Source organism: Podarcis gaigeae (genome assembly GCF_964106915.1).
Source record: "Podarcis gaigeae genome assembly, chromosome: 2".
Lineage (NCBI taxonomy): Eukaryota > Metazoa > Chordata > Lepidosauria > Squamata > Lacertidae > Podarcis > Podarcis gaigeae.
In genome coordinates this window covers 54,807,708-54,821,079 of record NC_139679.1, presented here as the reverse complement: position 1 = coordinate 54,821,079, position 13,372 = coordinate 54,807,708, and the positions used below count along the sequence as shown (strand labels likewise).

The following is a 13,372-nucleotide window of genomic DNA, read 5'->3' as shown; positions in this document are numbered from 1 at the left end:
CAGTCTGAAATAACCACACATTGCTTCCCAGCTTAGTCCTGCCTCCTCTTCCTCTCCTTTCCTCTAGGTCAAATTTAAGATTGCTAGCTTCTTGGCGATGACCTCTTGCAGCTTGCAAAGCGGCACTAAATAAATAAATAAATAAATAAATAAATAAATAAATAAATAAATAAATAAATAAATAAATACTAAACTACTAAAAATCACAAAGCAGCGTACAAGCTTCTAAATTTACCAGGACTCTTTCGAACATGCAGGATTATTAAGAAGAACAAAAATGGGAGGTTGGGTGGAATTCTCTCCCCCCACCCAATGCAGATTTCTTGATTTTTATCAAGTTCAACAGCTCTTTCTCCCATCTCCTTTTGTGCGCATGTGTGTAAGCACAAGGGACACAACTCCTGAGATTCTGGAACACCCTTCCAAGGTAGTCCGTCTGGCCCAGATCAAATTATACTTTTATACCTGTCTGGCCCTATCTGGTTTCCATATCAAATTACACTTTTAAAGCCATTCTTGCTTTCTAAAACAGAGCTTCCTCATTGCTGTTCTGAAACTGATTTCTTAATGCTCTTTTAGACTAATTGCTTTTAACTTGGTTATTTTGGACAAACTACTTTTAGTTTTTCATGGTTGTTTACTGTTACTGTTGTTTGCTGCCTTGAGACTTTTTTAAAAATAAAAATAACAGACTCAAGGTTGCAAACAATAATAATATGGAATTATTATTGGAATGCAGAAATATGAAATTTAGAGTTGTATCCATCATTAGTTCTACTCAGAGTAGAACATGACTATCTTAGGTCTCAATGGGTTTCTCTGAATAGAACTTTGATAAAGCCCATAATGTCTTAAAACTAAAATAAAAATACAAATGTGCTGTTGCTATTGGGATTCTACCACCACCACAAATGCCATCTTGTGGGAATAAGAATGCATCCTAAGAGCAGCATTGCTGGGCTAGATCATTCAGAATCCCAATTCCAATTCCAACAGTGGCCAACCAGATGCTTCCAGAAGCTCACAAGCAGACCTTGAAGGAAAGAACCTTCTCTTGTCATTTGTTCTCAGCACCTAGTACTCTGAGATACACTCCCTTTAAGTTGTAGATGGTCCATTAACTAACTTGGCCAATCACTTTTGATAGACATCACATCCATGAATTTGTCTAATACTTAAAAAATATATTTACTGAGCTTAGTGGTCATCACCATTTCTTGAGGCAGAGAATGCACTGTCTGTGTGAAGTATTTTCCTTTGTCTGCCTTGAAATCAGAATCAATTGATTTCACTGTATGAACTGAAGCTATATTGTTATAGAGGGTCATATATTTATCTCTATCCATTATTTCCATGTGATTCACAATGCCATAAACCTTTATCACTCCACTCCACTTTGCAGCATGAGCCTATGCATCTCTATTCCAAAGTTAAGTCTCCCTGAGTTCAATGGGACTGGCATGCAAGTGTATAGAATTGCAGCCTTAAATGGCAGTCCTATATACTTTTTCCCTGGAAGTACGATCCACTAAACTCAGGGAGAACTACTTTGGAAGAGACATGAAAATTTAATTTGTCAGCCCCCAACAACAAGAGTTTTCTGGGCGATGAACAAAGTAAAAACAAAATTTAAATATAACAATTGCAATGGGACAAATTAAGGAGCAGCAAATAAGTGAAAAATCAAAATGAAGCAGAGGTCAATAGGTTTTTTTGTTTTTTCTTAAAAAAACCTGCATCAGTGATAAATCGGAACTGAGACCAACAATAAAATATTCCACAGAGCCAAACAATCATGCTAAAACCAGAGATTTAAAAGACCTGAGAAAATACGAAGGTATTTTTCCCTAGCACCAAAGAGACATCAGGTACCTGGTACACCTCTCTGGTGGGGGACGTTTCACAACTGAGGGACCACTGCAGAAAAAACTCTTTTCTCCCACAGCCAACTGGTGGAGGCACTTAGAGAAGGGCCTCAGCTGAGCATCTAAAGCAGCCTCCCCTGACCTGGTGCTCTGTAAATGCTTTTGGATTCCAAGTCCCATCAGCCCCATCCAGCCAATGATCAGGAATGATGGATGTTGTAGTCCAGCAACATCTGGAGGGTGATGGTTCGAGAAGACTGATTTCCAGGCTCAACAAATACATATAGAATTGTGTGATTTATTAGTCAACGTATTTCAAAACTATGATTACTTCAATTTTTCCTTGTATGGAGTTTATTGCATTCCTTTGATAATCCTGGTGGGATGACCAATATTCTAGATGTGGTTGTGCTATAAATGTATAAAGCATTATGACACTGGCTGATATTGGCCTTTTCCTAAATAATTTCTGACATAGAATTTGCCCTTTTCATTGCTACTGCACAGGAAAGTGATGTTTTCAGTAAATTATTCAAGTGTTTACCACATGCATATGATAATGAAACTGGTGCATATAGCAAACCTCATATGTGAAATAAAACTGTTTTAAGAGTTAAATATTTTCCTTACCCCAAATTATCTCTGCACAGCAAAAATGTCAAGTATGAAGCTTTAAGCATCTGAAATTATGGTGTACAGCAAAATAAATAGATCGTGTTTTTGATAACAAAAAGCCACTTAACAGGGTCACAGATTTCATTCCGCTTCTCACGAACGGACACTTTTATCTACATGGAAGTATTTCAGGGAAACAGAGCTTTGTAAACAAAAGTGCATCACTGGGAAGAATGGGCATGAAGCTGCTGAAGTGACGTGAGAGGTTTGTTAAAAGAGGCTCTTATAACTGTTGTTGATCTCTGCGGAAGATGAGTTCTCGGGAATGTCAGACCCTCCAAATGCAAAAGCAGCAGTAAAAAAGGAAAAACAGCTTTAAGTAGCTATCATTTCTGTTAGCTAGAGAATAGGAAAGTAGTTTTGCTTAAAGACACTCTAATCTTTTACTCTTACAGACTGATGGCATTACCTATGTCACATAATAAGCACCATGAGACTTGGCATTTAGAAAGCGTATTGCTTCTTCAAAGTGCTTTAAAGTAGGGGTTAGGTATTCCCTTAGGTCTACCTGCAACAAATATGGGAGAATTAGAAACAACTTTGCTCTGCATTGGGGAGGGAGAAAGGAATGCAGACAGTAAATGCCAGCCTGATGGTTATTAATTTATTATTATTTATTAAATTAGTATACTGCCCTTCATCCAAAGATCATAAAATTACAAAATGAGAACACAAAATATGTAAAAACAATAGCAAGAACAAAAACAAACCAATAACCCCCCCGCAACATATTTAAAAGTACATGGAGTGTTAATCAGCCAAAGGCTGGATTAAAGAGAAACGTTTTCGCACGGTGCCTAAAGAGATGCAATCAAGGCACCAGGTAAGCCTTCCTAGGACAAGATTCCACAAACGGAGAGTCACTGCAGAAAAGGCCCTTTTTTGTGTTGCCAGCTTCCAGAAACGTTGTGGAGGCGGCACACAAAGAATGATGATTGCAGGGTCTGGGCTGGTTCATATGGGGAGAGGCCGTCCTTGAGATATTGAGGTTCTAGGCCACTTAAGGCTTTATAGATCAAGACCAGCAATTTGAATTAGGCCCAGAAACTAATTGGCAGCCATGCAATCAGGTCAGGATTGGTTTTAAATGCTCGAACTGTCTTGCCCTGGTGAGCAATGTTGAATTTGTGTTGTATAGATATATTGCATCTAATAATTGGATGCATTACTAAAAATAAAGAGCCTAGTGACACCTTGAATGCTAACAAATTCATTATGGCTTAACCTTATGTGGGACTAGAATCCATTTCACCAGATGCTTCAAGTGTAATCCTCAGCTGGCAGGTTGCAAGAAGTACAGTTCCGTCACCTATGGCTTGAACTGCAATAATGGTTTCCTATCTTATTACATATGTCAATTAACTTGCTAATGCTAGGATGTTTGTTTTACCATCAGTTACTGCCATTGTGTATGCTTAACCGCACTGATTTTGCATATATTGCTTCCATGCAATTGTTGCAGACTGTATTTTTCCCCATTTAATTTCCATTAGTGTTTTCACTCCCCTTCCTGCCGGTACATCCACATAAACTTGTCACCTGATAATAACAATTGGCTCATCAGACTCATTCATCTGACATTCCTGGACTCGAGTCTATAAAACAAAACATGTCAAAATTTCCCTCAAAATGTTAAAACAAATCGTCCTGAAATGTGACTTGGCATAAAAAGACAAGAGCAGCAATAGATCCATCCTGCAATGGATTATTACTACAGAGAATTCAGACCATGTTGCTGCCAAATGCTCGCATGCCAGTGCTTTTCCTCTCCTCCTCTCCTTGTTGTACATTGTCTGGCTTATGGCCATTCTTCTGACCTTCAATGCAATTGCAGCATCAGCCTTTCACATGCAGGCTGGCCAAAGCACCACTGGCGAAAGGAGTTAGTCCACCGTGGGACAACTGACACGGCCTGGTAAAGCCTTATCTTTCTGCATTGCTTTATCCCAAATTTCTTGGTGGCGTTGTCATGTGAGGCTTCGTGTAGGCAAAAATAAATAAATGCTTCTCCTGGCCCTAATTCCCCCCTCCCATTCCAGGATGTTTGAGCTGTTAAGGGGCTTGCCCACCTTGGCAGATCCCTGTCCAGCTACACATAACCCTTCAAAGAGAGCACAGGAAGAGATGTTTTTAGGTTCTCATGCCCATGCTGTTACAGTGGATAACAATAAACCACAAGCTATCATTGGGGATGCCCACTCTTACTGACTATGAATTCCTCCAGAACACATCACTAGTACCTATCAGGTTGTGATAAATATGAGAGGATCACTGGGAACACCAAAGGAATCTGCAGAGTTCCATTCTTCCAATTCCTCCATTCTTTCCCGTTTCAAGGCTTTGCTTTCCAAAATGCCATTTCATTCCACGTGTTGCTGGTAACTGTTGCCAAAGCAAAGTTAGCACGATATCACATGTCATAAACCTGTACCGGTCCAAGGGCCTGTTTTCTCTAGCCAAAAGGATTGAGCCATGAGAACTTTTTCCCAATATATAACAATCGTTATACAGAAAAAAGTTCACCTTGGTCAACGGGAGAGATCTTTTCGACAGTGATAAATCACTAAACTCCCAGGCATGAAAAGTCTCTGTACTCTATCTTTCAGTTCCTCTTCCAACACTTTGACCTTCATAGGTCCCAAACCTCCAGATAATTTAATAGCTGTTAAAATAAGGTTAAGAAAAAGGGAAAGGTCATATAAGAAGAAAACTAAGAATAACCTGGTATGGGAGTGGGGCGGAGGGAAGTGGAACACTAAAAGGACCAGTAACTGATGTCCAGTTACTACTTCATCACTGAGAATATTAAATCAAATCCTGCTTTTATGGATTAAATGCAAGAATTTTATAACTACGTAGATAAGGAGAGCCCTGTTAGATTGGGACAAAGGCCCATCTAGTCCTATCCTGTTCTCATACAGGCCAATCAGATGCCTATAGGAAGCCTGCAAGCAACACCTGAGTGCTCAGGCGCTCTTTTCCATGCGTGATACCCAGCAGCTGGCCTTGTGAGGCATGCCACACCCGCTTATCAGCTCTGACAGTGGAGGCAAAACTTAACCAGCATGGCTAGTAGCCATGGAAGACTCCCCAGTTTTAGGAGAAGGTGAAGAAGTTCGTTTATTTTTAGCCTCACATCCTTAAACTGAACTACAAGTAGAAATAAACTGGGTAAAACACATACCCCACAAGTGTTTATTCTGAGAGCACAGCAGCCGTTCTGGTTACTGTGAGGGGCCAGTTCATGGGCAATTGCCAAACAGGAAGCTTTCAAAACAACTATTGTGTGTATACAGCTACTGTATCTTCAAACTCCCTGTGTTACGGCCTTCATTAATTACTGAGCTAGCTAAGTCACAGTGAATCTTTCTCAACAGCCCTTATTTTGTATCTCAAATTCTCCACCATCAGTCCAAGATAGTAGAATTAAACAGACGGGATTTTGTTTGTTTGTTTAATGAAGATTACACTGGTCCAGAGCAACGAAAGAACTACTTAAAAACACAGCAGGCACATACATACAATCAGAGACAGCAAGCATTAATCCTGTCCCCCCACCCCCCCACCCCAAAATCAATATATAGAAAGCATATCCCACTGAGGATCCATAGCTTTCATTAGGTTGATCGCTGAACAGCATTCACTTGACCAGAGTTGGACAACAGCTAAGGGTTAATATGACAAAAGCAAAATAGCATTATACCCTTAGAATATGGGCTGCCTGTGTGACACTACGATCTCATAAATATAAGAGTCTTGATCGGGTTTGTGCTTTTTTATTACCTCACTATTTGTAAGAAATGCAATAAGGAATGAGTGATGGGCAAAATAATTGACTATTAACCTTCAACACTACAAACAAATTGCAAATATGACCCTAAAATCCAAACTGGGAAGTGGATCATTGTGTGGCTTTCTTGCTGCTGTGGGTGGCCTGGTTTCCTGGAGAATGTAACCATTGCTCAGAGATGACACTCACTTTTAATCGGTTTATGGATTTATTAGGAACAGAATTTATTACATCTCAAAGAATCTGTTTTAAATCACGTATTGATTTGAATAATGTGGAGTGAAGATCTGCCTTTGTTGCTCTCTCCCTCAATGTACTGTAACGTATATAGATTAACTGAAGTCTTATAAACAGTATATATATTTTAGGTGGTTAAGGCTGCAATCCTTACTCTCCTGGAAATAAGCTCCAACAAAGTCAATAAAACTAACTTCAGAGTAAATATGTACACAGCATGCTTTGTGGCAGGGATGGGGAATCTGTGGCCCTCCAAATATTGCTGAACTCCAGCTCTCATCAACCCCATCCAGCTTTGTCAATGGCCAGGAATAAAATGCAATCCAGCAACATCTGGAGGGCCACAGGTTCCCAATCCCTGTTGCAAGGAATGGTAAATGATCACTCAAGTACTCAACAAGACAGCTCTACTCTGAACTACCCTTCCTTGTACTATGGCTCTGTCATATCTGCTATTTCCTTGATGACCACCCTGATACAGAAAAACAGAAATACTGAACATACTGAATTTATTATTTCAGTCACAGACCAGTTCCGGCTCACATACAATATCAAGTTAGTCATAAAACATGATAGGGATACATTTGAATTTGCAATTAGGTATAACAGGGACAATACAAATATGGCAAGAGTTAAGAAATATATAAATTAAAACTTAGTCACTAAAATATAACCTAAATTTATCATTTAACGCCTTGATCATTATGATAGCACAACTTGTTCCCTAAGTTTTATGGCGATCACACAGAATTTGGCTACCCTTAACGTGATATCAGGATCCTTGTCCTCTACCAGGGATTTTAGAGATTGAAGTTTGGATTCATTTGGAGATTTTTGCATAGCAGGGGTAATAAATACTGAGCGTATATCAGAAATCTGGAGCTCTTGCACAGTTACAGTTCAAGAGAACTTGCCCAGAAGATATTCCTGGTGGATTGTGCCCCATAAGATCGACCTGTCTCCTACTGCATCACCCTTAATGGCATCCAAAATCCATTGCCAATGAAGTCACTTCATTTTGACTCATAGTACAGTTACTCCAGACAATTAATCAGTCATCTGGAGTTATTGTATCACAAGAGACCAGCAGGCCTCAAAGGTTTCCAAGACAATATGCAAGACAATGAACATTATCTGAATGCCAGCCTGTCCAACACCATCCCCAGAGTGCAAAACAATTCATTCTTTTTGGGGGCACACCAACTCTCACAACAACCTGCAAACTTTAGAACCACAATTGACATGAAAATAAACAGAAAGCATAGCAGCCAATGAGTGACTGGCTGCGTTTAAGATGGCAAAAGTGTGTACGATTTCTTTACCTAGGCAGTCCAAGCCTATATATGTTTGCTCAGAAGTACCAATGCTGAGTCCAATGGCAGTTATTCTCATGTTAGGGTGTGTAGGATTGTAGCCTTAATAATTAACTGAAGCTTTCCAGGAAGAGCTCACTATGAGCTGTCACTTCAAGCCACTGCAGGATTCGGTCAGTACAACCCAGGCTCAAACTGGCGTGTCAGCCATGTGGAGACTCTCCACTTAGATCTAGACAAAGCAAATGTGGCAGTTCTGCACTGGGTCCTTGCTTTTTATACATTAAATACATGTTCTTCTAATGCAGTGAAGAAGGCAATCTTTGAATAGTATCCTTTTGACAGTGCATTTCAGAAAAAACTAAAGAAGTCAATAACAATGATGAGCAGTTCTGTCTGTGCATAGCAGCACACTGGTTTAGATATCCAGGATATGCGAGAAATTATTTTAACGGGCTTTCTGAACAAGAGTGAGACAATGCAGCCTTCCAAATGCACTATTCAAAATGACAGTAAACAAACTGTGAAGTAAAAATAATAATAATAATAATCTTGGCCTTGAGCAATGCCTTCAATATCAAGAATCGGCAATGCAATATGGAAACCATTTGCTTTATGTTGAGAATTAATTAGTTGTCTGGAGTTATTAAATGTCTTTGCTGGCCTGCGGGCGATGAAACTAGAAGCTATAAAAGGTGACCCAGAGTAATAATAGCACCACACATAAAAAACTCTTCTAGATCAATATTGTGCAGCCATATTAATATACACTAGACTAACGGTCAATACCAAACCAGCCATTTTGTACAACAGGAGGTAATGGCGCTAAAATAGGAAACACATCCAGAAAACTGTGACTATGTTATTTCAAAGCCATGCTGCACTTTCAGGTTCAAGGCTTCTTTAGCCAGTAGTTAATTAGTGGAAGCACAGAGAATCTCCTGTGTGGGACGGGTGCTTTGTGAGCAGAGAGACCCAAAGCACCACAGCTTAGGCTTCAGATCCTAATGAAGCAAGTGCCCAGTGTCCACAAAACACATACTTCTCTGGAAGAAACAAACACTCCCGCTGAAGAATTGCAGTTTGGATGGAGAAATCAAATAAAGCAATAGCTCCGCTGATGGACAGCAAAAGAAACAGCTATACAATGCACATCAGTGTTCTTCAGTTAATTGTAATGCACTTAGAATAAAACAAGGAAGGCTACCATGTGCTACGATAATGACTCTGAAGAAGGTGTAAATTGCTGCTAAAGCAGCCTGAAGGAGAACTCACCACGATATTGCCAAGAGAAGGAAGAGGAGCTTCTTTTAACCAAAAAACGAAAGCTCTTTATCTTTTTGCTACTTGAGGAAAGAGGGAAAGGGAGACAAAGACGTCTATGGGGTGCTTTTCAGAATGCGAATACAGGACCGCAACATGAACTTCTGCCAAGTAAAGCAAGGTGCACCTGCTGAAGCTTCTTCCATCACCCTGCTAAGAGGTGATGTCTGTCAAATCTCCTCCTGTTACATAGTTGGTGCAGCAAAAGGAAAACACCTTAGGTAAGGAATTGACAACCCAAACAGGAAACCCAATTCTCTTGAGGTGTTCTGGTACTAAAGCAACCAGATGTTCCTTCTACTTAGTACTGACTGTCTTGCTGAGCTGCTGTTGTTGTTTATGCAGCACTATTTGTACTACTATAGCTTATGAATAACATAACCCAAGGTTTACTACAGCATGGGTTGGGATATGGTGTTTTCTATACATTACCGTTTTGCCGGACATAGAAAACACCTGTGTTGAACAAGTGTGAGTGTGTGAACTATAGTGCCGGTGTTGTTCACACCATCAGTATCTCAAGCAGGCAAGCATCAGAATGCACAGAACCTCTGTGTAAGAAATCCAGAATGTGTGAAAGAACCGTTGCTCTGAGTCAGTCAGCTACAGCAGGCAGTGATGTCTCCCTTACTTCCAATTAGCTGAACCCCTAACAGAAATGTACCCTGGCAGCTAAAACACGAGACCAAAGCAAGGTGAGAATCCAAAGCAGAAACACGGCTTGTTTAAACCCAACTGCAATTGCTATATGCACCACACTCCAAAGAATTCACAGGTGTTTTGGCGAGACTGCCTTAAGCAATGGCAAGGCTACCGTCCTCATTACAGTGTCAAACACTATCTCATTACTATGACAGGGACAATTAACACTCTGATCATGCTACTAACATCTAATGTGCAAAGAAAGGGTATTCCCAGACAGGTGTTAATAGTGTGAACAGCACTCCTCACACAGGAAGGTATTTTGCAGCACCCACATGACGTCACTGGCATCAAAATGTCCATATCAGTCCATATCTCACCCCCCCCCCCCACACACACACTGCATTTAATTAAGATTGTCCCTTTCTGGGGAAAATCCAGTAAGTAAAAAAATACCTGTTCCCAATTACACATTTGTAATATTAGGCCCCTGTATGCAAACATGCCAAGAGTACAATGGTACCTCAGGTTACAGACGCTTCATGTTACAGACGCTTCAGGTTACAGACTCCGCTAACCCAGAAATAGTACCTCGGGTTAAGAACTTTGCTTCAAGATGAGAACAGAAATCGTGCAGTGGCGGTGCGGCGGCAGCGGGAGGCCCCATTAGCTAAAGTGGTACGTCAGGTTAAGAACAGTTTCAGGTTAAGAACGGACCTCTGGAACGAATTAAGTTCTTAACCTGAGGTGCCACTGTACTTCAGACAGAAATGCTGTGGGCTGTTGTTTTTTGCTGAGATCATGAGTGATGAAATAAAGAAACTCTGACTTTTTTGCAGGGGAAATGCCCCCCCTCCCGGAAATATGCATTTGCCTTACCCGTAGTGTGGTAATTGTGGAGGGGTCTCGGAGCCGTCCATCTTCATCTTTGAGATTGTAGCCCTCTGGTCTTTTGTCGCGTTCACTCACTTTCCATAGCTTCACAGTTTTATCTAGAAGACAACGGGAATACCCAATTGACATTTTTTTCTAAGCCAGATCGAATGCTATTGAATAACGATACATTTAATATTCCACAATGTTTTCTTTTATTTGTTATTTACGCAGCTCATTATATGTGGACAGGGTTTTTTGTGTATCACAAAAATGATATTAGTCTCAAAACAACAGCAATTCAGATGGGAAACTGCAGTTGCAAGTTAGTGACTTGCTCAGGGTCACCAAGGTAGTCCATGACTAAGGAAATATAGGATCACAGACTCAACTCCAATGCAATTTTCACACCATGCCCTCTGCAGGTAGCATGATCAGGTTTCATTCTTGCTGAAATCAATGATCAGAAATGACACAGAAGCTTTTATGAGTCAGAAAGTGGAGGAACGGACTCTGAACCTGAAGCAGGAGCACATTCAGGGTCAGCACCACCAGGACCACTTTCCTTTAACTCCACTGCAGAAGACTCAGAAAGGATTGAGGTTCCCCTATTCAATCGCAGTAGGAGATTACTGGAGAAGGATAATGCAAGGCTTCCCTATCCCCTACAGGGACCAAATATAGAGGGTGCTGCAAATCCATAGAATATGGCTACTCATATAGCCGCTGTCCCCTTAAACTTCTGTGTTTAGATAATTAAAAGTATTCCACACAAGATGCCTATGCAGAATTTTCCTTTCTATATATTTAGACATAACCAGTGGTCCAAGAAACTGTTGTGACTTTTCAGACTAAAGTAGGTCAAATGGAAGATTTTTAATGTTTATACCCTGACCTAGTAATGGTGGCCTAAACCATGCATTTCTCTCAATAATTGGTCTTGGCGCAGTCAGGCATTTGATCTTATTTCAATATAGCAGGGGGAAAGTACAGCTTTATGTAAAATTAAGAAGGGGCAATTACAAGGATTTCTTCTCTGATCGCATGCTGAAGAAACACATGCCACCAGTTATTCCTGCCAATTTGGCAAAAGGAAATAACAACATTCATGACTATGCAGCCTATCTATCATGTTTGAATATTTCAAGCAAATTTTGAACCAGTAAGCCACAAAAGTAGATTCCAGTGTCTCGTCTGCAAAAGGTTGCTGATTGTAATCTGGTCTCTGCACATTGCATATGTCAAGCTGAATGAATTTTACTTTGGCACAGGTTGAGGGAACAGCTTAGACAAGAAAACTAGCATGCACAATATCCTATAAAAGCAATTTAGAGTTACATGAAAGCTAACTGCTTTAGCTGAGCTTTGATTGCAACAGATTACATTGCAAGTCCAAAGGGTGACAAAGTACAAACTAGAAAGGAGCCCAATCATGTCTGTAATTTACTCAAAAGTCAGTTTCAACTCCCTCCTCCCAGTGAAAGGAATAAAATCTGACGTTTTATCATCGACACTGAATCTGTACTGAATTCCACAATTGCCAGCTTGCCTGTCAGGTGGATATTTCCATTGGCTTCATCATTTTGTTGTCATCCCATTTATCGTTGTGCCATGAAGTCCTTCAGGGAAAGAGCCTCAGGAACATGTGGCTTTTATTCTGAATAATGGTGTTTTCTTTTCCCCCTCCTGGCGGGTGCTCTATCTGCAGTTTGTCATTGCTCCCACCAGCCTTTAAAGACAATCTTATTCATCTTCATTTCCCTCCACCCCCTTTTCTGGGGATTCCAGTTGACTCCTGTTAATTTTGTTGTATTAACTCATTTTGATCAAAGGGCCCTTCCACACACTGTTATTTTGGGAACAGAATGGGAATATTTGGGTAGAAAAGGTAGCAGAGAACTCTGAATCCTTTTGAGGTATTTATAAGCATATGAAAACACCTTCCTGAATAATATTCCTGTTAATCAAAAAACTATTTAAAAACTCAATTAACAGAACATTAGGCTACATAATTAATCTTCATTGTGTTTCAGTGAATCTTCCCCCAAATGAGTTTAATAACTCTCAGAATTTTATTACAATGATCAATAGGGTAAATTCTTTAACACAAAGTAAGTTGACTATGAGAGATAATTAGACCCCCCTTTTTTTCTCCTGTAGTAATTAAGTCACATCCATCTTAAGGCTTCATTCATCCTAGTAACATCACTGGATCCTCATGATATTTATCTAAACTTAACATGAAACATAAGCTTAGCACAACTGAAAACTGAAACAAATTAGGAATGCTTCTTCTCTCCTTCCCTCCCTATTATCGTAGAAGAGTGTAATTCTGACAGAGGCTCCCCAGCACAATCATGAGGTCAGAGAACTTCACTGTGGTTAACACTAGATCAAGGTCAGTGCATTATGCATATACTGACGGGTATATAAAAACTGAACCAGAACAAAATTGGAGAGCGTATGGTTGCTTTTCTTATGTGTGAACTATCCCTGGTTGGTTACATAAGACAAGTTGGAGCTTTTCTTAGAGAGCTGAGAAAAGTATGCATTAGAGAAGTTATTTTGATGGACTCTTCTCTTGTGCTTGGGTTCTATATGATCAAGAAGGGGTTTTCTTTCTACCCTATAAAAAGGTACAATGAGTTTGTTTT

The 13,372-nt window shown here is 40.0% G+C and overlaps 1 protein-coding gene across 5 annotated transcripts in view; it reads right to left on the bottom strand.

The window, feature by feature from the left end:
- The window catches only part of PPP2R2B (protein phosphatase 2 regulatory subunit Bbeta), a 257,075-nt gene that overhangs the window by 62,674 nt on the left and 181,029 nt on the right, over positions 1–13,372 (bottom strand). For all 5 annotated transcript variants that reach the window (XM_083728282.1, XM_083728283.1, XM_083728285.1 and 2 more), the window contains one exon: positions 10,725–10,837. In XM_083728282.1, coding sequence (XP_083584408.1) covers positions 10,725–10,837 — 113 coding nt within the window. The remainder of the gene's footprint in view (positions 1–10,724; positions 10,838–13,372) is intronic.